The sequence below is a fragment of the Pseudorca crassidens genome, chromosome 13, assembly GCF_039906515.1.
Source record: "Pseudorca crassidens isolate mPseCra1 chromosome 13, mPseCra1.hap1, whole genome shotgun sequence".
NCBI lineage: Eukaryota > Metazoa > Chordata > Mammalia > Artiodactyla > Delphinidae > Pseudorca > Pseudorca crassidens.
Genome location: NC_090308.1, coordinates 47,644,128 through 47,667,728, shown reverse-complemented (window position 1 = coordinate 47,667,728; position 23,601 = coordinate 47,644,128). Strand labels below are relative to the sequence as shown.

Below are 23,601 nucleotides of genomic sequence, written 5' to 3'. Positions count from 1 at the left end.
TGTGGTGGCTTCTCTTGTTGCGGAGCACAGGCTCTAGGTGCATGGGCTTCAGTAGTTGTGGCACGCAGGTTTAGTTGCTCCATAGCATGTGGGATCTTCCCGGACGAGGGCTTGAACCTGTGTCTCCTGCTTTGGCAGGCAGATTCTTAACTACTGTGCCGTCTCCTGCTTTGGCAGGCAGATTCTTAACTACTGTGCCACCAGGGAAGTCCTGGCATTAAGTTTTAAAAAAGTACTAAGAAAATTTTTGCTTTCCCGTTGTAAAGTCTTGGCTTCAAAATTAAGTATTATCTAAATGAATATGAACATGGATGAGAGCTAAACGTTTCCTAGACTACTTGCTCCCGTTTAAAAAAAAATCTTAAAGTTTTGGTTAGGGAATTGCAACATCAATTAGTATATAACGAGTTAAATTTACCTCATTAAAATTCAGAGAGGGTAGGGAGGATGTAACTAATGTAGGCTTATAAAACAGAAGATCATTCTATTTACAGCAAGATAAAACCACACTGCTGTATTTCGTAGTTTATTCAGTTTTAATATGGTTTCCATTATTAACTTTTAAAACAATGATTTCCAGTTTAGAAAACAATGCACTGACCACATAATTCCTTTTTTATTTTATACAGTTATACAAATATTCTAAATACGCATTTTGTGTTCAAGATGATGGCAAATAAGATTAACTGTACAGTACATAAGGAAAGAAAATATTTTAAGCATATTTAGAAGCGATAGAAATGTCTATACAAAACAAGCAAAAATGGAATAAAATTTTTTATTTTTAAAGTATTGCAACAGGCCCACAGGTTTGTAACAAAAAAGTCTTTGCACAGTTCCTCACAATGCCCCATTAATAGCTAAAGCAAGACAGCGGTTTTAGAAAATAAGTTTCAAAATGCTACACATGGTACTATTGTTTGCACAGTTTGATCAAAATAACAACTCTACTCTGAGTCAAGCAAAACCTAGAGGAAATATACCAAACAACTTGAAAATCATTTGTATAAAATTCATTGCACATTATTTTACTTAGTTTGAAAAGTAAAAAAGTGTATTTACAAAATATTTCGCAGTCAAAATTATGAAGTGAATGGATATAACACGTCTTGATACAGACAGGTCAAGGAAAACACGAATGTTTTTTTAAAGAGGTTTTCAGTGCTCCTTCCACAGGGAAGTAAACATGATCTACTCAAATGGATTTACAAGATGTTATGCATACCGTAGCAAATTCGACACCTGCATTATAAAACAATGTTGAAAAGGCAAAAGGATGAGGGGTTTGTACACTGGAAGAAGTGAGCTATTCAGAGATCAACAAGTACAATTTTTAACTCAGCATAAAAGTCTTCATAGTCTTCAGATAATAGACAATGAACACACTTGACTCGATGAACGTTGAAAAAGCACCATGCACAACAGTTTAGTGGTAAACACTGAAAAAAATAGCACCTGGAATTCTGTGATATTGACAATTTAAAACTGGTCTAGTAATTGCCGGAGATATGGTGCCTTGGATAATTCTCTATTTACTCGGGAGAGTTTGTAAAGTACTGGGCAGTTCAGAGAAACACACGGGATATGTCGATCAAGGCAACCTGTACAGTTCTTGCATATCTGAAAGTACAAGAGGAGTACATCAAATGATAGGAAAGTTTCTATCTAGATGTAACAACTTTTATAATCCCTCCTTTATGACCCACCACAGATTACAGGCAGACATATGGCACATATTACAGAAAGTTTCATTAATTTTCATTTCTTTGAAGCATAGCCAACCCTAAGTTGACACATTTCTAAAGGATATTATTTCACAAACCACAGAGCACAAAATTCCCTAAGGATTCATTTCATCCCAAAGATCAACTTTCATTTATGGTAGAATCCTATTATATTAACATACACATAATAGGCTACCCAATTACCATTCAAAGACTGTCTCTTAAATGCGCTTATGTACACTATTCTTTCAAGTTACTTATATTAAACATTTTGTATGCCAATCATAAAAATGTTACCCACTTTCTTATTTCAGAAGAGAAAATGCCAGTATGGAAAAAAAAAAATCAAAGCATGTGAATTTGAAAGTAGTAGTGCAGACCAGTAGTTTCAACCCTGGCTTACGTACATGAGCCTAAAAATAGACTAATGCCTCAGCCCCATCCCAGACCAATGAATCAGGATCTATGGGCATAAGAGCCTAAGAATCTGTACATTTTAGGGTTCTCAGTTGATTCTAATGTATAATGAGATCTGATCTAAAGGAAAATAATAAATCATAAGGCAATTTTTAAAGAGAAGCATTATAATGTCTTACCCAGTGATCAGATTTTAATATGTAAAGTCTGAAGTTATACATACAGTTTAAAAAATTGATAAAACATGAAAAACGTTAAATAGTGAGGGCCCCAAGGGTCAAGAAAATATATGCTGATTTTTTATGTGAATAGTGTATCCAAGTGATTAAAAAAAGGGATAGCAAATAGCAGCTACCATACTAACCTTTTAAGAGAGAAATCAGATCTGCTCCACTTAATTCTCTGATCTGTATCTAACAGCTTCTGTTTTAAAGGTCTCACAGGGCAAACAATTTTTGTTCTTTGCGCCAGTATCTTCCAGTCAATTGAAAGGCCCATTTTTCTGAGCACGCTGGTTACTGTACCAGTATTATGATACTGCCACAAGCAAACTACTGAGAGCCCTGTGCTTCAGCATGCTCTCTTGAAAAGTAAGTGTGCTGCTGTTCTACTTTGAAGACTTTCACTAATTAGATCTCTGCCAAGAGACTCAAACCTACTCCCAAATATGGAATGTCTGCACTGCAGCTCTATGTACTGCAGCTACGTTCAGGTGCCAGGACAAACTGATAAATATTTATGCACTTGCTGTGCTTGCCTGATAAATAAACCAGGATGGAATTACTTGCCTCACTAAATTTAACTCAATGTTTAGTTTCAAGATCCTTTACTGGTGATTTAAACCCCGAGCAGCTTACGTTTAAAACTTTAAACACCACAACCTGGAAACTTACATTTTAGCAAACGTAAAACAAAAACTGCTTTAATATTTAATGATTCTTTTTGCTATCCTTTGGCTTACTTTCTTGTTTTTTAAAAAATTTTCAGTCAGATGCTTAAGTTCATTTTTTATTAAAAGTGTTTAAGTTGATGAATTTTTCTTTGAGATCTGCTATGGTTGTCTAGAATTTATATGTGTTGTTTGTTTAACAGGGAGTGTTAAAATTTCCAAGTAGAAGGATCATTTTGTTTTCTGAGTTTATAATTAACTTACTAGCTTTATAGAATTGTATTGATAAAATGCTTGTAATATTTCAACTTTCTGAAGTTTATTAAGGTTTTCTTTATAGACTAAAATATGTTCAATTTTTTAACATTCCATAACACTTGAAAAGAAGGTGTAGTCTCTAATGTTGGATAAGGTCTATCTTATAATGTTGTGTAGATCTTTAATAATTGTACTGATTTCTGATCACTTGACTGGTCTTGGGCTGAGAGGTGTATCAAATCTATTACTAATGTTTCTGACAATTTCTCATTTTATCTCCTGTAATTTCTGCTTTATGAAAATTCCTACAGATTATTTAGTGCACAGGAGACACACATTTTAATCCTCTTAGGAAAAAAACAATCCTAAAGTTAAAATATCCCTTTAAAGATGATGAACCATCCTTATTTTAAAGTGTTACTTTTAAAACTGCATTTTTATAAGAAATAAGACCTAATATTGAAGGAAGGTTGTGGTTAAATTGATGGCACCAACTAGCATAGTGCATGTTGCTGGGGACAGAAGACAGTAAGGTCCAGGGAAGAGGCCACTCACAGCCTCTGACGTCAGTGGAGCTCTGGAGGTCCTGCCCATGTTTGCACCTTGTACTAGATGCCAACTAGGGAATTTTCTATGAGGGCTGGTTGCTGCCATTGGGGTAGTAACCTAAAAAAAACAGAAGCTGGGGTCACCCAGTGACTAGTGGTTGTACTAACCAGAACCACTAGTACAAAGTGGTACAAAAACTGGGACAGAGTGGCTGCAAATTGCTTGGCAATCACTCCAATGACTTACTGCTGCTTTAACTGTGCATTCAGCAAGAAGCTGTTTCTTCATTTAATACATGTGTACGACCCACCATGGGCTGGACTCCGTGCTAGGCACAGCAAACTCAGCAAGGGAAGGGCAGGGCCTCTGCCCTCACTGGGCTCACTTTCTCTTCGGTGGGGAAGCTCGAGCTAGTGTTGAGAATGGACAGGATGGCGGGGGATCAGGGTAGGAGGCTGTTGCAGGAGTCTGGGGAGAGATAATGGTGGTTGGACTAGGATGGTAACATAAGGGAAGGAGAAAGTGAGCGTACTTAACAACTATTTAGGAGAGGGAAAAGCCACTTTATCATTTCAGTAAGCTAGGCTTCTGTGGTTGCATCAAAATAATCATACCTTGAGATCTTACTGTCCTTAATGAAATCTGTTTAATGCATTCTGGATGACTGGCTATACACTATACAACTTAAGAGTTTTCTGCCAGTGCAGAATAGCAGCTAGAATGGTGCAGAAGAAACAGTGTCTACTTTACCAGTCCTTAATCATCCTTCTATTCTAAGAGCCTAGTCTCTCAAGAGATGGTTTCTCTCCCTTTTCAACTGTGTGGCAGCTAGGTTGTCCTCCTAGGAGGTTGTGGATACTCTGACTTGGTTCAGAAGCCTTTTTACCTTGAGGGGCATGGTGTAGAACCTGGCCTTTACATAGGTGGTTGGATTACATTAGGCATATGAACAGACGAGCTGCCAGGAGTGGTCGTTTAGAATTCACAATGATAGAGCTAGATAGGACCTAGGAAAGAGCATCAACCTACATTCTGAGAAAACTGGGGCCAGAGGACATGGCCAGTACTATGAAGTCCAGACTGGAATCCTGATGTTCTTACTATCAGCTTGATTCATTTTCCACTATATCACACTGCCTTTCAATTATCTGGTTGGTTTTAAAACACTCCAATAATAACCTTATATATTGCTCTTCTAAAGACAAAACAAACAAACTCCACCTCAAAATTGTTATTCTCTCACCTGAAAGCTAAAATTGCAACTTGAAACATGATGCTATAAGAAGATATAATCAGTCCTTTAAGAAATATACTACTTTAAAAAAATGTGCTATAATATTTTTTCCTTTAGATTTAATTTTCTAACTTATTTCAAGAGATTCCTATTGTTTATTTCTGCTGGAATTCCACATTTGAAAAATTATCTCTGCATTTTATGTCTGTATTTTATGTCTGTATCCCGTCTTGGCTGCTTATTACCAGTGGAACATGGGGCAAATTACTTAATCCCTCTGTGTCAGTTTACTCATCTGTAAGAGGGCCTAGAACAGCCAGCCTCTGGCAGATAGGAAGATTAAATCATGTTAACTGTTAATTTTCTATCTTGACTCAGAATTGCAAACCTTCCAAGTTTACTAGCAATTCTCTAGGAAAACCAGATTTTTATGAGAATGGTAAGTAGATATGGTAGACAAAGCAATTAGTACTTTTCTTTCTTTTTTAGAAATACTATTATAAAAGAAATTGGGTGGCTGGACATTGTAGTTCTATGGTTCTAATAAACATAATACACTATTCTATAAAAACAAAAACTAAATTATAAAACAAATTTAGCCATTTTTAATAGTTTAGTTCAATTATGATATTTTTAGGAAGTTTATTAACTTAGAATCCTTATTCCACTTTCACACCAGAGTTTCACACCTTACACTACACCTCCCTCAAGAGTTGACTACATTTCCCTGAAGAATCAGATTGCTTGGGATTCTGGGTCTTTTGAACAAGGTTGTACCTTTACAAGTTGCTCCTGCTGACGTTCCAACTCTCGAATTTCTTGGTTAAGGATGACTGCAACATGCTGAGGTTGGCTGCGACAGTTACTACAGATGCCGTGCTGAGTCAGGTCATCACACACAGGGCAGTGTAAGGTAGTGAAGTATTGTGAGATAGTGCCTTTCCGCCCTTCAGGTTCACTTCGAGAGGAGCTGGTGGCTTTCTGGATCTATAAAAACAACAGTTCAGAAAAATATCAATTCAGAAATAAGTCTGAGCCAGCTTCATAGCAGAGTGGCTATTCTCATGCTAATTACAGGTTTACTAAGGCATTATTTCATTTGTTCAACAAATACTGAATAGCTACTATATGTCAGGCACTGTTCTAGACAATGGGGCTATAGAAAAGAACAAAGTCGTTCCTTTACACTTTAATATCATCAGATAATATTGTTTTGTTTTCGTTTTTTGGGAAAAAAAAAGTCTCAAGAGGCACAAACTTCCAGTTATAAAATAAGTAAGTCATTGGGATATAATATACAGAATAGGAAATATAGTCACTAATATTATAATAAATTTAAATGGTAACAGATAACTAGACTTTATCATGGTGATCATCTCAATGTATATAAATGTCAAACCACTATGTCGTACACTTGAAACTAATACCAGATTGTATGTCAATTATACTTCAATAAAAAAGAAAAATAGTCTCCTGTCACTCGGTTTTTTTTTTTTTTTTAATTTATTTATTTTTGGCTGTGTTGGGTCTTTGTTGCTGCGCACGGGCTTTCTCTAGTTGTGGTGAGCGGGGGCTACTCTTCGTTGCAGTGCGTGGGCTTCTTACTGCGGTGGCTTCTCTTGTTGTGGAGCACAGGCTCTAGGTGCTCAGGCTTCAGTAGTTGTGGTGCATGGGCTTGGTTGCTCCGCAGCATGTGGGATCTTCCCGGACCAGGGATCAAACCCATGTCCCGTGCATTGGCAGGCGGATTCTCAACCACTGCGCCACCAGGGAAATCCCTGTCACTCAGTTTTCTGGTTGAGATATGTAGATGTATGAGATCATATGGGGGCGTGGAGATCACAGAGGACAGAGGAAGAAATCCAGGTTAAGAGTAGATACTGTTTAAGACTGCGCAATTTGGGCCATGGCAGCAAGGTAAGTGGAAGGTTAAAAATAACTTGTTAGGCAGTAAGGTGCAAAATTCAAGTAAAAGTAAACCTGGAACATTTCAAATGAAATTAGATACATGTTCCCTAATCATTCCTCATTTGAAGTAATACTGGTTTCAGAGATGTCTTCTGATACTCTTTTTCACACTGAAATAACATCATCTTACAATCATACCCTTGGTGTACTCCCTTGCTGTCTTATAAGTCACTCTGCATAAAAGTTATTAGGTCAGCCTTTTATAAATGCCATTGTTTTAACATTCTTGCTGGTGATGAAATGAAAAATAGTAATAGCTTTGTGGCATAGAGCCAGGACACAGCATTACAGATGTTGGCCAGCACAGATTCTCTGAAGCACAGCTTCAACCTCAGTTTCCCAGCTTATTCTTTTCCTTGAGGCCTTAAGTGCTCACTGAGAAAGTAAAAATAATTTAATTATCAACTTTTATCAGTTTTCCTGCATACCCTCAGCCTTTCATAGTCTGAGCAAATGACAGCAGATCTAATTCTAAACATCAGATAACAACTGCTACTCTCCTAGAGTAATGTATCCCAGATTATTACAGAACCACAAATCGTTCCTTCAGGCTTCTAATGGGTAAACTAAGAAAAAAAGAGTTCAAGCAAAACTCCCTTGGTAAGATTCCACATTGCATGTTTTACTTTAGTAAAGTGCTATTTTAACATTATTTCCTTAGTCTGGTTTCTGCAGGAATATGTCTAGTTACTACATCCTATACATTTCTTAAACACCCATTTTGAAGGGATTTTTCTGCTCTCCTTTGTTCAATTTTTTTTTTTTTTTTTGTGGTACGCGGGCCTCTCACTGTTGTGGCCTCTCCTGTTGCGGAGCACAGGCTCTGGACACGCAGGCTCAGCAGCCATAGCTCACGGGCCCAGCTGCTCCGCAGCATGTGGGATCTTCCCGGACCGGGGCACAAACCCGCGTCCCCTGCATTGGCAGGTGGACTCTCAACCACTGCACCACCAGGGAAGCCCCTCCTTTGTTTACTTTTTATTAGCTGCTTTGAGTTATTTTATAGTTAAGTGTTTACCATTGATGTAGTTTTGGATTTAATCTTCTATAATTTGGCCAATCTGACAGAAGCTGGGAAGGTGTTTGTAGAAAACTAAACCAGAAAAATGTAGCACCTTTGTTGGTATAGGATAATAAAGCATTTGCTTTGCTCTGATAGCATGTAAATAAAATCTTTAGCTCTACTGAAAATTGTAAGTGAATTCTCTCTTTAGAGTCACAGCACAGGTACTATTTAGTAGGCTTACCCTTGGTAATTCATGATACCAGTTGAAGACATCAATACCAATAAGTGAGAAGATTCTTGCCAGGGGTGGAAGGATTTGCTTGGTGATATAGTAAGTGGCATTCAGTCTCAGAGTCGGGTCCTGCAGGACTTCCACTGGGCGCCTTACCAGCTGGATAAGTGGTACTCCAGGGGTCCCATAAATGATGACATATGGCACTCGTTCCCCAACTCGAGGCTCAGAGCGCCGATCATAAGTAAGCATTTTCCTATTTAAATCCAAATAAAATAGTCACTCAAAGACTGTCATGGAAGGCATCTTTCCAGAAAATTAAATGAGAATTAAACAATAATGAAACCATGAGAAATCAACAAGGGGAACCTTCAAGTAACTTTTTTGACAACTGTATACACTTCACTTAGTTGGCACCAAGTGGATATGCTGTGAGAGTTTAATAAAACTTACTCTGTAAATTACTGTTACATGGAGAACAATATGAGTTGGCAGATATCAACTACCTTAAATTGTTTTTTATCCCCTAAGACTAAGAATTAACTATTGTAAATCTAATAATGGAGGATAAAATTTAGCTGATTAGGTGATCTGATTCTAGAATGATACCATCTCAGTGCTTTGGTAAATGAAAATTAAGGACTACCTAGTGATTCTGATATGGGAAAAACAATCAATTCCAGCTCTGTATCAGATTACAATTTCACTAAATTTAGTTTCTGCAGGGAAGGCCAGAAGAGGAGCTCTTTCTTCTTCTTTAGAACTTGCAACGTATGGGGGTCACCCACTCACTTTAGTAAGGCTTCACGTGGGCAGGGGAATAGACAATTGTGTATCTGTGCCTGCAGACTGGGTGTCTATTAATCTACTCCAAACCATTCCAAATCCCAGGACTACACTTACTAGGTATTGGGGGTTGTGCTGTTGTGCACATCATTACCTTGTAAGTTCCAGGGCTGGCACACACGCGCCAGGTTTGTAAGAGGCACTTCCTCTGTATTCCTTTGCAAAGATAAAATCTTGTATGCTGGCCTTTCCTTCCAGAAGCTTCATACATTGTCGTTGAACATACTGTTTAATTAAACTTATATCTCTTGTTTCAAATAGCAGCTTCAGAGAACGCTCAAGTATCTTTAAAAAAAAATGGATATGCTCATAAGGAAAAAATATCCCCCAATATATTTCATCATTGCTGTTATACTTTCAATTACGTTAATTACTGAAACTTGCTGATCTGTCTGAACAATCTGCTATTTACAATGACTAGATAATAAAAATGATTGAAACTGGAAAATATTTTGGAGACTTTATTTAACTTGTGATTTCTAAAAATAGAGTATTATGTAGTTTGAGGAAAATCATATCGGGATGACATGCAGATGAAACATTTGCTGTGTGTGATGAGCAACACGAAACATTTAAGTTGTCTTAAATAGCCAAGAACACTCCAGGCACAAAAAGCCAGACATCATTTCATGTATTAACCCTATTATAGAAAGGGCTGGATTCAGGTGGACAGAGAGAAGTTTAAACATAACCAAGCAGTGAAATAAAGTTAAACATCACCGAGCAGTGAAATAAAGTCAGTCTTTTTGCCTTTTTATAGTGTCAGTAAATATATACTAACTGTGATAGAATTTTCTGTGCTGGAGTATCTCTACTAGAAAATGACTGACATGCAGTAGATTTATGCAGTGGAATGAATTTAAATTAGTTCCAGGTGAAAGCTCTGTATCTTATTCTGAGTACTAGAATCCATACATATTTATACAAGAAGTTGCTAACTTAGCCAAGGCACCATTCTTCCCTCAGAGGAAGAATGCACTGGATATCTTTTCCAGAAACTAGTATTAAAAAATATCTCAAATTTACATAATATTATATGTGACATAATAGGTTGCTATCAATCTATTATGCTTTTAATGCTCTTGTAAAACTCAGTGTATAGAGTGCTATTCCATTTATACCATTTATTTTTGGTTTGTTATAGAAGGAATCTGGGCCTGAATAAAGAAAAAATAAATATGAGATACTATGGTTGAGAAATTTAGGTAATTTATATTACCATTGTTCAGAAATCTCCCTAACTTGTATTTGGTAACCCAAGTAAACAGAATTTCAGTTAATCTAGGATGGATTACATTACTTATGAAATTTCTCTGTTCAGTTTCCCTTCTTTATCCTGCTCCATAGCTTTTGGGTGTTGCCATATATCATCTCTAGGTGATTAGACAGGAAATTTTTATCAAGTTCAAGTGTTGTTTTTTAGCAATTGTGATAAAAGGTAAGGTGTGGGAGAAGTCAGAAACTAAGGACTTAAATAAGTTGTTTTCATTAGAAATGAAGTTCTCAAAAAATCATGCAGTTCCTCTTATAGTTATACATAGTCATATAGGCTATATAGTTCCTCCACCTAGATATGTGCTTAAGGATTTGTACCGGATTCTTTAGCCACTTATTTCTTTTTTAAAATTATTATTATTTTTTTTGGCTGCATTGGGTCTTCGTTGCTGCGTGTGGGCTTTTCTCTAGTTGTGGCGAACGGGGGCTACTCATTGCAAGCTTCTCATTGCAGTGGCTTCTCTTGTTGCGGAGCATGGGCTCTAGGTGCATGGGCTAAAGCAGCTGCAGCACGCAGGCTTGGGAGTTGCGGCATGCAGGGTCCTAGAGCATGCAGGCTCAGTAGTTGTGGCACATGGGCTCTAGGGAGCATGGGCTTCAGTAGTTGTGGCATGTGGGCTCAGTAGTTGTGGCTCTCAGGCTCTAGAGCGCAGGCTCAGTAGTTGTGGCGCACGGGCTTAGTTGCTCCGTGGCATGTGGGAATCTTCCCAGACCAGGGCTCAAACCCATGTACCCTGCATTGGCAGACGGATTCTTAACCACTGCGCCAGCAGGGAAGTCCTAGCCACTTATTTCTTAAAGATGACAACAAGATAGATAAAACTTACCTTAGAAACAGCAGGGCAGGAGTCTCTTCTGACTGTTTCTATTCCTTTTGCATCAAATACTGGGTCCTTTTGATCCAATGTTTCATACATGTAACCCACATACCTCTTTTTTGTTTGTAAGACACAGGGCAAATATACCTGTGACGAAATTAATAAAATATCTATCAATAACCATTTTTTTCCAACCATGAATATCTTATTTTTATATGCCTTTTTCTCTCTTTAACCAGATGTCAATTATAAAAAATTCTAAATGTGGCTTAGGGCCCAACGAATTCATAATACAAAATGAGACAACACTTGCAGGTAAAAACACACAAAGTGAGTTGTTCTACTTCCTCACCACACACCCACTCCTTTACTTGCACTATCAATTTTGCTCCTTCCTCAGCTGATACTGCTCTCTCAAAGTCTTCAATCATATCTTTTCAAACAATTTAAAAAATGACTTTAAGTAACACCTACTATATGGTACAAATTAAAAAGTTATAAGAGAATATACAATGAAAAGTCTACCTTCCCCTCCACAGAGGCATCCTGTTATTGATTTCCTGTATATTCTTCCAGAAATATTCTATCTAAGTACATGTACTTATATACATAAGGGTAGCTTACCTTCCACATCACTCTGTACTTTGCTTATTTCATTTAATAACTTATCTTGGAGAGCATTCCATCCTGTACAAGAAAGCTCATTTTGTTTTGTAGCTACATAGCAGTCCACTTTATGAGGGTATAATAATTTTTGTAACCAGTTACCTACTATGGGTTATTTAGGATGTTTCCAATCTTTTGGAGTTACAAATAGTGTTCCAGTGAACAACCGTGCATGGATAAATCTGCAGGATAAATACCTTGAATTGGAATTCCTGGATGAATGGGTGTGTGTCCCCACCCCTTTTTATGTTACCACATTGGTCCTTTCCTCTGCCCCAAAGCTGTATCAGTAATCACACTAAATGTAAGTGGTGTAAAAAGTGTAAAAATGGTGTAGAAAGTGTAAAAATTGGTGTAAAAAATGTAACTTGTAAAAGGGAGAAATGATCAGATTAGATCCCATCAAAAAGATACAACAATATGCTTTCTACTAGAAATCCACTTTAAATATAAGGACATAGAAAGGTTAGAAAAAAGATACACTTGTTAATACTAATCAAAACAAAGCTGTTGTGGCTATATTAATATCAGAAAAAGTAGATTTCCAGATAAGGAATATTATCAAAGATAAAAGTATCAATTTGTCAAGAAGATACATAACCATAAATGTATATGCACCTAATAAGAAAACTTCAAAATGCATGAAATAGAAACTGGCAGAACTAAAAGGAGGAAACAGGCAAATCTATGATTATACTTGGAGACTTTAGCACCTCTCTTCTAGAAATTGACAGAGAATCAGTAAGATTGTTGTTGGCTTCAACAACGCTATCAGTTAACCTAAGTGACATTATAGAACATTCCACCCAATAACCAGAATACACAGGGATTTTCAAGGTCATATGGGAACATTCACTAAGAGACCATGTGCTAGACCAAACAACGAACTGTAACAAACTTAAAAGCATTGAAATTATATAGACTATGTTCTTTGACCACAATGGAATTAAAATTAATAACAAAAAGATGTCTGGAATATCCTTAAAAATTTGGAACTTAACACACTTCTAAATAACCTACAGGTCATTATCACTGAAGTAAATGAATAATAATAAAAGCACAAGATACCAAATTTGAAACTAAAGTAGTGTTTTGAGAGAAATTTGTTACTGTTAAACGCTTATATTAAAATTTTTTGTTTAAAATCAATGATTCAAGTTTCTAAATTAAGACAGGAAAAGAGAAGCAAACTAAACCCAAAGTTAAGTGTAAGGAAGGAGATAATAAAGAGTGGAAATTAATTATACAGTTCTTCAGAAAGTTCTGTAAATGGATAAACCACTAGCTAGAATGATCAAGGGGGAAAAAAATGGAAAAACAAATTATCAAAAGTGAAAGGGATGTTACTAAAGATTTTACAGATATCAAAATCACAATAAGGAAGTATAAATAGTTCATGCCAATAAATTTGACAACTTAGGAGAAATGGACAAACTCCTTGACAATCACAAGTTTTAAAACTGACATGAGAAGAAAACCTGAATAATATATATTAAAGATATTTAATTTGTAATTGAAAATGCCTTCCCCGCCATAAAATTTCAGGACTAGATTGCTTCACTGATGAATTTTATCAATCATTTAAGAAAAAATTTTACACACTTTTTCTTTCAGATAGTAGAACAGGAAACACTTCCAACTCATTTTATGAGGTCAGATTTTTTTTTCCTGTCCCCAAACCAGACAAAGACAATACAAGAAAAAAACCAAAAAAACTACAGACTGATACTCATGAACATATGCATCACGATTCTTAACAAATGTCTGTTTTCTTTGAGAAGTTTTGCAGTTTTTGCTTTTATGTTTAGGCCTGTGATCTATCTCAGGTAAATTTTCACGTCTGGTGTTATTTTCTAAGGACACCATGCTCTTCACTTTGCCAGATAGGTTGAGTGTCCACAGCATCACACACATACTTCTAGAATAGCGCTCATCATCGCTCTGTTTTCTAATTTTTCTTCCCTCTCTCCCTGCAATTAGAATGCTCACTCTTCAGGGCAGATACCGTATCCAAGTCCTCTCTGAATCTCTTCTAGCACAATTCTTGCTTCAGAGTAGGTGCATGATAAACATTTGGGAGTCATGTTTGATTCTCTTCTCCCTTTTTTATCTTTTCCACACCTGCTCTCCTAAATCAACCACTTTTAACTCCTGCCCATCCTTCTTTCCATTTTCTCTTGAATTGTTTATTTTCGCTAGTTTATCTCACTACTTCAGGACATACAGGTTGCAAAAGGCATCCTGTCTTGAGATTCTTCTCTTTCCAGTCCATCTCCACACCACTGTGAGGCCAGTCCTCCCCAAAAAGCTCTGTCATGCTTTTGTTTGATAAACTTTCCTGAATAAAGTTTAAACACTTTAGCTTGGCATTCAAGACACTCTATAATCTGGTCTTAACTTTATTTTTCCAGACTTCTCTCCTGCTACTCTGTATTCCCATGTTGTGCGTTTCCTACTCCATATCCTTCTATATACCACTTTCTTCTGTGCAGAATGACTGCAGCACCGTGGCTGCCTATTGAAATTCTAACCATTTTCTGAGACAGAATGCAATGTATACCTCCTACATGGAGTCTCCCCATCCAGCCTAGGAGGACATAATACCTTTTCTTTGCACTCCTACAGTGCTTAGGGAGACTGCTTCCTAAGTTTACAATGAAAGATCATTTACATACATTTCTAATCTTTCCTTTTAGATTATTGGCTCTTAGAGGGCAGGACTGTGTCTCATGCTTCTTTGCATTCCACACCTCTCCTAGCTCAGTACGTTTTATACAGAAAGAACTAAATGCATATTTCATATCCAAAGTAAAGTGAAAATAGTCGAAGGTCCTGTGGCAGACTGCATTCTCCAAAGAAATAATATCTTCTATCCCACATACCCTTCTCACAGTGTGACTCTGACATTTTTCCCATTAAGAGATGGGGACCTATGTTCCCTCTCAAATCTAGACAGGCTATGATGCTATATGATTTTAAGACTAGGTCATAAAAAGCAAAATGGCTTTCATCTGGTTCTCTTTGGGATGTTCATTCCTAGAACTCAGCTATCATGCTGTGAGGAAGAACAAGTAGCCCCAGGGAAAGGCCAAGTGTAGGTGTTCCAGCTCACAGCCCCACCTGGTGTCCCAAATGGCAGCCAGCATCAACCCCCAGACATGAGAGTGAGCAAGCTTCAGGTGATTTCAGTCCTTAGCTTTCAGCTAAGGACCTAAACGTTGTGGAGCAGAGACATGCCATCCCAGCTGCACCCTTCATGAATTCCTGACCCATAAAAATCTGTAAGCTCAATAAAATGGTGCTTGTTTTACACCATTAAGTTTGGGGTTACACAGCGATAGTTAACTGGAATAGTCTTTTCATTTCTTTATATAAGACATTACAAAAAAAATTGAGAAAATTATACAAAAATAAGGGAAAAATACTTTAACACTTTCACAGACCCATATACCATTATAAAATCTGAAAATGTATTGAAAAAGTCAGAAATCTACAGAAGGTATATGAATTTTATATGTGGTTAGTAGTATTACATTTCTCTTACCTTTTCAAACTTCAATTTCACTGGTTTAGGATTGGTAGCAGTTACAGCTTCAGCAATTTCCTGACCAATCTTAAAAGACTGCTCCTTAGTGGCTCCTTTCAGTAGCACAAACATACTAAGAGGATTAAAAATAAAGTAGGGTAATGAGGAAGGCATTGTAACAAAAAAAAATCTCATCAATAGTAACTTTCCTGGATAATACTGTAAAACCAAGGAAAACCTTTTTTTCCCCCTTACTCTTCCTTATTAAGTTGCTCCCAACCTGAGTTTTCTTGTTTTGTCACACTTTCCTGTGTGCTCACGGTATATCTTGTTACAGATCTTTAAGACATCTAATGTTTCTAGTTTAGCTACACACAGAACAGCTGTCACAGCTGGCAAGAAGGTCTTGGGTCATTCCTATACATTTACAGCTTTCCATGACACACAATTATGTCAGTCACAAAATAAAAGATGATGACTATAAAGAAATGGAAAATTTACTTGTGATATGGGAGGGAATTTCCTTCCAGAACCACCCAACTTAGAAAAGAACACATGTATATTTTGTAAAATATGTTCATTGAAGAACAGTTAGAAAACACAAAAAGGCACAAAGAAAACAGCCATTTATAATCTCACCATTCAGAAAAAAGATACTAGAAGGCTTTTGTGTACATCTGTAAATCTTTTCTCATTTGGGATCACAGATCATACAGTTTGATAACTTTCTCCTTTCATTTAATGGTATATTGTGAACATTTTCCCATGTCACTTCTTTTACATTATTTTAACAGTTGTACTGTATTTCAATGTATGGATATAGTATAATTTAACCAAACCCCTACCACTGGAAATCTAAGTCATTAAATTTTTTTTCTAATATTTAATATATAATAATAACTTGGCAAGCTATGTCCTTAGAATAAATTCCTAGAAGAGGAATTTCTAGATAAGTGGTATATACTAAAAATATTTTTTGAAAGATAATGTGAAACTGAAGTCCAGAAAGATATTTCTGACATACAATCCCACCATCAGTATATGCAGGTCAAGAGGGAAGGATTTCTAATACGGATTAAAAAAAATCTAATATGAAAAATACTAAAAAATAACTGATAAAAGTACTGGGCATTTTTTCCTAATATAATCCAGCTAACTCTGTAATAGCACTTTACATTTCAGTATATACCACAATCTGAGACCAAAAGAAGTAATGGCGAATAAATATACTTAAGGAATAGAGATTATAAAGCTGATCTTCATTTATAACTTTAGTGGAAAGACATTAAATAGTAGAAATGAATACTATCTTGAAACATGGACTTTAAGATTCTTGGAGCCACATAAACCAATCTTATTATTTCTTAAATGCTTTTATATTGGACTTTCAGTCTCATTTGGATGGTTTTTTTTGAAAAGCTCTTTCTCTGCCAATATTGCAGATAGTACTTGTGTTAGAGTTTGATCTGAAAAGCGTAAGGAGTATTTATTTAATATTACTTAAGGCCTTGAAAATAAAAATTTATCAATCTGAATTAATTTTAACATAACGCACAACAAATAGGCCTTAGATAGCTAATTATACTTTTAAGCTAGGCTATATTCTGAACCACCTAAAGCTTTTTATAATATTTTCTTTCTAGGCCCATCTGATGATCATTATACCAGTATAGCCTTTAAAAAAGCAGATTATTACAAAATTTCCTTTTGAAAGATTATTTAAAGAATCAACTTCATTGAGATATTATTTGCATATAATAAAATGAATACATTCTAAGTGTACAGTTCCATGAATGTTGACAAACGTATAGGCTTGCTATGGGCTGAACTGTGCCCCTTAAATTCATACGCTGAAAACCTTAACCCCCATTGTGAATGTGACTGTATTTGGAGATAGGGCCTTTAAAGAAATGATTAAGTTAAAATGATGCTCTAATTTAGGTGGTTAGGGTGAGCCTAATCTGGTGTCTTTATAAGAGGAAATTACACAAAGAAACACCAAGAATGTACATGAACAGAAGAAAGATCATGTGAGCACAGCTAATCAAGCTAACGCCTTGATCTTGGACTTCAAACCTCCAGAACTGTGAGAAAATAAATTTCTGTGCTTAAGCCACCAAATCTGTGACAGCCCTAGAAAATTAATATATTTGTGTAACTACCACCGGAATCAAGATATAGGGACATTTTCATGACCCCATAAAGTTCCCTTGTACTCCTTTGCAATAATTCTCCACTCCACTCCCAGCAACACATGACCAGCTTTCAATTACTATAGATTAGTTTTGTCTTTCAAGAATTTTATATAATATACAGTACATACTTACGTCTGGCTTCTTTCACTCAGCATATTTTTGAGATACACCCATGTTGCTAAAGTAGCAGTAACTGGTTCCTTTTTATTGCTGAATAGTACTCCATTGTATGGATATGCTACATTTGTTCATCCATTCATCTGCTGATGAACATTTGGACTGTTTGCAGTTTTGGACTATCAGAATAAAACTGCAATGAAGAGGTGCATCAAGTCTTTGTGTGGACCTAAGTTTTCATTTCTCTTAGGTAAATACCAAGGATTAGGATTGTTGAGTCATGCTAAGGGGGTATGTTTAACTTTAGATGTAAATGCCAAACTTAAAAAACAAAGATTATTATGCTTAAAATGTTCAGATGCAATAATGAATTGAAGTGCTTCTACACACATTTCTACAAAGCTCTAGAACAGAGAAACTAAGCTATGGTAATAGAAATCAGGTAAGTGGTTGCCTGGGGGTAGGGGATGAAAGTGAGAGACTGACTGCAAAGGAGCATGGCAGAACTTTCTACAGTGATAGAAATATTCTATATCTTGACTGGGGTGGCAGCTGATTACATGGGTCTGTACATTTTGTATATTGAACTATGTACTTTTTTGTTAAAAATTATACCTTGATAAAGTTGATAAAAAATTAAAGGAACACATACTTCACATCTTAAAAGTTATTATAGGGTATATATTTGAGATTTTACCTAGTAGTGTTAGGGGTTTTACTTGAGTTCATCTGTGTTGTTTTGGCTAGTTTTAGTTGGAGCTAAGCTTCAAGGGAGCTGACCAGGATTAATGGAAGTTTTGGGTCACTTAACAGAATGTAGGTGACCAGCCTACGAAGAGAAAGACTGTTTTATAAGTTTCTAGGGAATTCCCTCGTGGTCCAGTTGGTTAGGACTCCATGCTTTCACTGCCAAGGGAGTGGGTTCAGTCCCTGGTCCGGGAATTAAGATCCTGCAAGCTGTGTGGCACAGCCAAAAAAAAAAAAAAGTTTCTATTTGTCTGTTACTGGTGCTTTTAATGTAGTTAAATAATGTTTATCTTTGGTTGATAGATCACATTTAAAGCAGTGATTTTCATTTCACATGGGGTGGGGAGTTAAGCGAGGATATTAGAATCACCTAGGAGGCTTTTCTCAATTATACTCAGATGAATTTCCCAAGAGATTTTTGTTCTAGTTCCCCACCACCCTTCTGCTGCCCCGGCAGTATGTGTGTTGTCAAACGTCCTTACCTACCCTGCCTAAGAATCACTACTACAGAGAGCTTCAATAACTGATGGGAGTAGGTCTATCCCACTAGGGTGGGATAAGTATTATTATTTTTTGGATAAATATTATTGATAACCACTATTATATAGAATAATTGTTTGAACCACTACAATATAAAGATAGTCAGGGTGTTTACATTTATACCGTCTAAATGGACAATAATGCATAACTGCTCTAGAGAGAGAAACACCCTTCTAACAGAGTAATTCTGATGCTTTGTTAACCAATCTCCCTTAGCTAGACTCCAAGATTCATAAAGTCAGCAGTCCTGAAACTAGAGGGAGGCAATGGTCATTCTTCATCATGTATCAGATTTCCTTCATTCTGATGACAGCCTCAGGGAGGCTAAGTGACTTTTTTTTTTTTTTTTTTTTGCGGTACGCGGGCCTCCCACTGTTGCGGCCTCTCCCGTTGCGGAGCACAGGCTCCGGACGCGCAGGCTCAGCGGCCATGGCTCACGGGCCCAGCCACTCCGCGGCATGTGGAATCTTCCCGGACCGGGGCACGAACCCGTGTCCCCTGCATCGGCAGGCAGACTCTCAACCACTGCGCCACCAGGGAAGCCCTAAGCAACTTTGTTGATGGCCATGCAATCAGCTAGGAGCACAGCTAAAAAGAATCCAGATCTCACTCTTGGTTAAGAACTCTTTCCCTCCACCAAGCATACATTTATTATCCCTAGAGCAGTGCTTCTCAGTATGTTATCATTATTGTCCTCCCCCCAAAAAAGTTAAAAGTAAATTTAACAAGAGAAAGTAATTACTAAGGATTAAAATGTTGTTGGGTAGGGTTGAGCTTTGTGGGGCCAAAACCCACTGTACTTCTTTGCTCCTCGAGGACCAACTTGTGCGCTACTGGGCAGTATTATTACCATTGAGAATGCATGCCCTAGAGTGAACTGCCCTCATACAGTGTATTTCAGTAAACATTTGTTGAATGAATCAGATGGTGAATGGTAGTCAAAAGCTCTAATGATACTGCAGGGAATTCCCTGGCGGTCCAGTGGTTAGGACTCGGCGCTCTCACCGCCCAGGGCCCGGGTTGGATCCCTGGCCGGGGAACTAAAATCCCACAAGTCAGGCAGTGCAGCCAAAAAAAAAAAAAGATACTGCAAATCTGCAAATACAATTTCTTTCTTTCTTTTTCTTCTTTTCTCTCTCTCTCTCTCCCTCTCCCTCCCTTTCTTTCTATCTATCTATCTATCTATCTATCTATCCATCCATCCATCTATCCTGTGCTGTGTGGCACATGGGATCTTAGCTCCCCAACCAGGGATCAAACCTGTGCCCCCTGCATTGGGAGTGCAGAGTCTTAACCACTGGACTACCAGGGAAGTTCCTACACTTTTGATTAGAATAATAAAAACCTGTGATGTCTTATGTAGAGACATACCAATTTGTGGCTCCACTGCTAACTAGTTGGGCAATCTTAGACAAATTTCTTATTCCAGGGGAATCTGCTCTTAAGTAGCATCTGAGAATGTGCCCCTAGGGTTTTCTCCCCACCCTTTTAGGTCATGAAAACTCCTGACCTAAAAGTCCTCTTCCAGGGCTTCCCTGGTGGCGCAGTGGTTGAGAGTCCGCCTGCTGATGCAAGGGACACGGGTTCGTGCCCCAGTCTGGGAAGATCCCACATGCCGCAGAGCGGCTGGGCCCGTGAGCCATGGCTGCTGAGCCTGCGCGTCCGGAGCCTGTGCTCCGCAACGGGAGAGGCCACAACAGTGAGAGGCCCGCATACCGCAAAAAAAAAAAAAAAAAAAAAAGTCCTCTTCCAGCTCTGACATTCTGTGTTTTTTGGTTTGTTTGAATGCCTAAAAATCTTACAGTCAGAATCATGCCAACTTCTGCTTCTGGGTGCGTGTTGTCAACTACTGATGTGTTTAAACCCTGAATTAAACTCAACAATTTAAAGTTTAACTTTCTCCTCTTCCCTAAATATTTTGTGAGGAGCTCTGCTAACAAGGTGAAAAACTATGTTCCACTAATTTTTATTTTGCTAGACTATTCAGCAGAAGTGGTTTTACAGAGCAGTGAAATACCCAAAGTCAAAGTGAGGAGTGGCTTTTGACGGGAACAGTAGAGACTATGGATAACTGGGGCCTGGATAACTTGAAACTATCCCCACCTGCTGATAATGAAACAGCTGCTATAGGAGGAAAGGTCTCATTCAGCATTAATATGATTATGCTGATTGTATATGCATTAAAAAACTGGAGAAGATTAAATGCTGTTTAAAGATTACCTAGAAGCTATTTTTAGTGATTAGAAGCATTATCTCTGCTTGCTCCACTGCACTGTAAAGTGATCAGAGCTCCTGAGGCAAGTGCTCTTAGAATGATCGCACTGTGACTCTAAGCGTTTAATATGAAAAAAATTTCAGACTCTAAGAAATTTGCATAATACCTATATTGTAGAAAAATTTTAGTAAGTCGTATAAATAAGATGTTACATAAATAACTGGGCCCTGAAAAATATCAAAGCAAGCAAGCAGGCTGAGGTTATTCAGGATTCAAAGGCAGTTCTATCCTTTGGATAGAATGGGCTTCAGGATGATGGGCTTCAGGAAGTCTGTGAGCCTCTGGAATCAAATGGAAAATGTATCTGGAATCTGCACTGTTTATAGAAGAAGGTCAACAGATTTTGGGGCCCAGTGAAAAGTTAACCACTCACATCTTTGGCAACTGTGGTTCAAAAACAGTTTGATTATTTTAAGATATATATTTAAATTCAGAGAGCTGCAGCTATCTGAGGGATTCTTCACATTAAAAGCTGTTTCTTTAAACAGATTAGACTCCTGTGTATGCAGGTTTTACAGATCCCTATCTACTTGGCTACCTGGAGGGATGCCTTGGGAATTTTCACACTCTGTGGCTCAGGTCATATACATTTTCTGTCTCTTAAGATCATATCTGGTAAATCAGGACCTGTGTTAACTCCAATCACAAGATCATAAGGACTGAAAAGAACTTAGGTAGAACTCTGTTTTTAGGAAGGATTACCCTTAAGCCATTCCACACACTGAAATGAGTATCTGAGGAGATGCAAGAAGACAACTACAAAACAGAAAGTTCATTACCTGTCAGTATCACCATATACAACCCTAGCACCCCATTTCTTGGTATCATTCACCAGTTTAATAGCTTGTTCCAAGGTTTCTCTGGCTTTGTGAACAATACTGTCACCAACCTGTTGGTACAAACACATTGAAAATAATTTCTTAATGTAGTTTAGTATAAGACAACAGACTTTAATATATAATACTTAACTTTAATTATTATTTCTAAAAATGAAACAAGGAGAAAAGAACATTAAAAAAACAAAAATCACCAGTGCCATCATTCTTTCTACAAGTACTCAAGAAGAAAATGAGATGAATGAATAAAAGAAACCAATCAATATACAGACTTGCCTGTGAGTGTATCAGTGAGTACAATGGACTGTACTATATACATAGCTACATTTGATCCTAGAAGAAAAAGCCTTATTTATTCAAGGACTTTCTAAAATGCCTTTATAACCAACTAAGCAGGAAATTACACTATGTATGTACATGTGTGACTTTCAAAATTTTTCTGTTGGAGTGTTACGATCATTTTTTTCAGTATCAGTAAAGCTTATGCTGAACCTATATCTCAGTGATCGGTTATACATATTTTTTAGATGACACTAAACATTGATATAAGGAAAAATGCATAATTATATGATAGAAAATATATTACAAGGGTTCAGTTTAAATCAAGTAGGCAGATATATGTCTAAGTTCTTTCATTGGTGATTGAGTTTTAACAGTGATCATGGCATAAGTTGACAAAACAAGAAGATGGTGGATCTTGACAAATATGAGAAGCAGGCCAATTATATTTCATAGTTAAAGAACTTAAGGAGACTAGTATAGCACTGCTGCTTCATTGATCAAACTCACTAAAGCTAAGGGTTGGGGAAACTGCCATTCAGCATAAATGGAACATTACTTTTTAAAGTTTTAAAATAAGAATTATGCACTTTTTCTTTTGTGTTAAGACGCAAGCAGTATTTATAATGATCTTTCCCCTTTTACTGTAAAGTTTGAATTATCTGAACTAAATGCAGGATTGAATAATAGTTATTTTAAAAGGCTGTTTAAAGTCATTTACACAGGAAATATTAAGTGTATGAACAAAGGAATAAATAAAACACTGACAGCAGAAACTTAATTTGGGTTTTAAATTAAGATCATGAATCCTGTTGAGACCTTTAGTGCATTAGAAAACCTTGAGAATATGAACTATAGCCTAATACATTAAAAAAAAAATCAGGTCACCTAATTGAAATTCAAGTTTGAATAAAATATTCAATCTGTCATCTTTTGCCACTTTCACACAAGATAAAAATATGTGACAGCAAATAGCTAAATGGGTGAGCCATAGAGTGTTAGAGTCCAATATGCTTTTGAGATATACACATACAAATACACACATATACTGGTCCTAAATGTCTGTCTCCTGCTGTCTAGTCTGACCCATTTAAGCTATATCTGGAAGAGTCAGAACTATTTTGCAGCTGGCCCTGAAGTCCATGCAGTATGAAGGACTTAGAGGCATGAGAGGGAGGAGCACGGGGGGGGGGGGGACAGTGGG

General features: G+C 37.0%; 1 protein-coding gene across 4 annotated transcripts in view; it reads right to left on the bottom strand.

Moving 5' to 3' along the window:
• Nucleotides 1–513: 513 nt before the first annotated feature.
• Nucleotides 514–23,601, bottom strand: part of REV3L (REV3 like, DNA directed polymerase zeta catalytic subunit) — a 245,390-nt gene continuing 222,302 nt past the window's right edge. For all 4 annotated transcript variants that reach the window (XM_067702334.1, XM_067702333.1, XM_067702331.1 and 1 more), the window contains 7 exons: nt 22,062–22,171; nt 15,427–15,541; nt 11,226–11,363; nt 9,218–9,408; nt 8,287–8,533; nt 5,849–6,058; nt 514–1,620 (listed from right to left, as the gene is read on the bottom strand). In XM_067702334.1, coding sequence (XP_067558435.1) covers nt 1,480–1,620; nt 5,849–6,058; nt 8,287–8,533; nt 9,218–9,408; nt 11,226–11,363; nt 15,427–15,541; nt 22,062–22,171 — 1,152 coding nt within the window. In that variant the 3' untranslated portion in view covers nt 514–1,479. The remainder of the gene's footprint in view (nt 1,621–5,848; nt 6,059–8,286; nt 8,534–9,217; nt 9,409–11,225; nt 11,364–15,426; nt 15,542–22,061; nt 22,172–23,601) is intronic.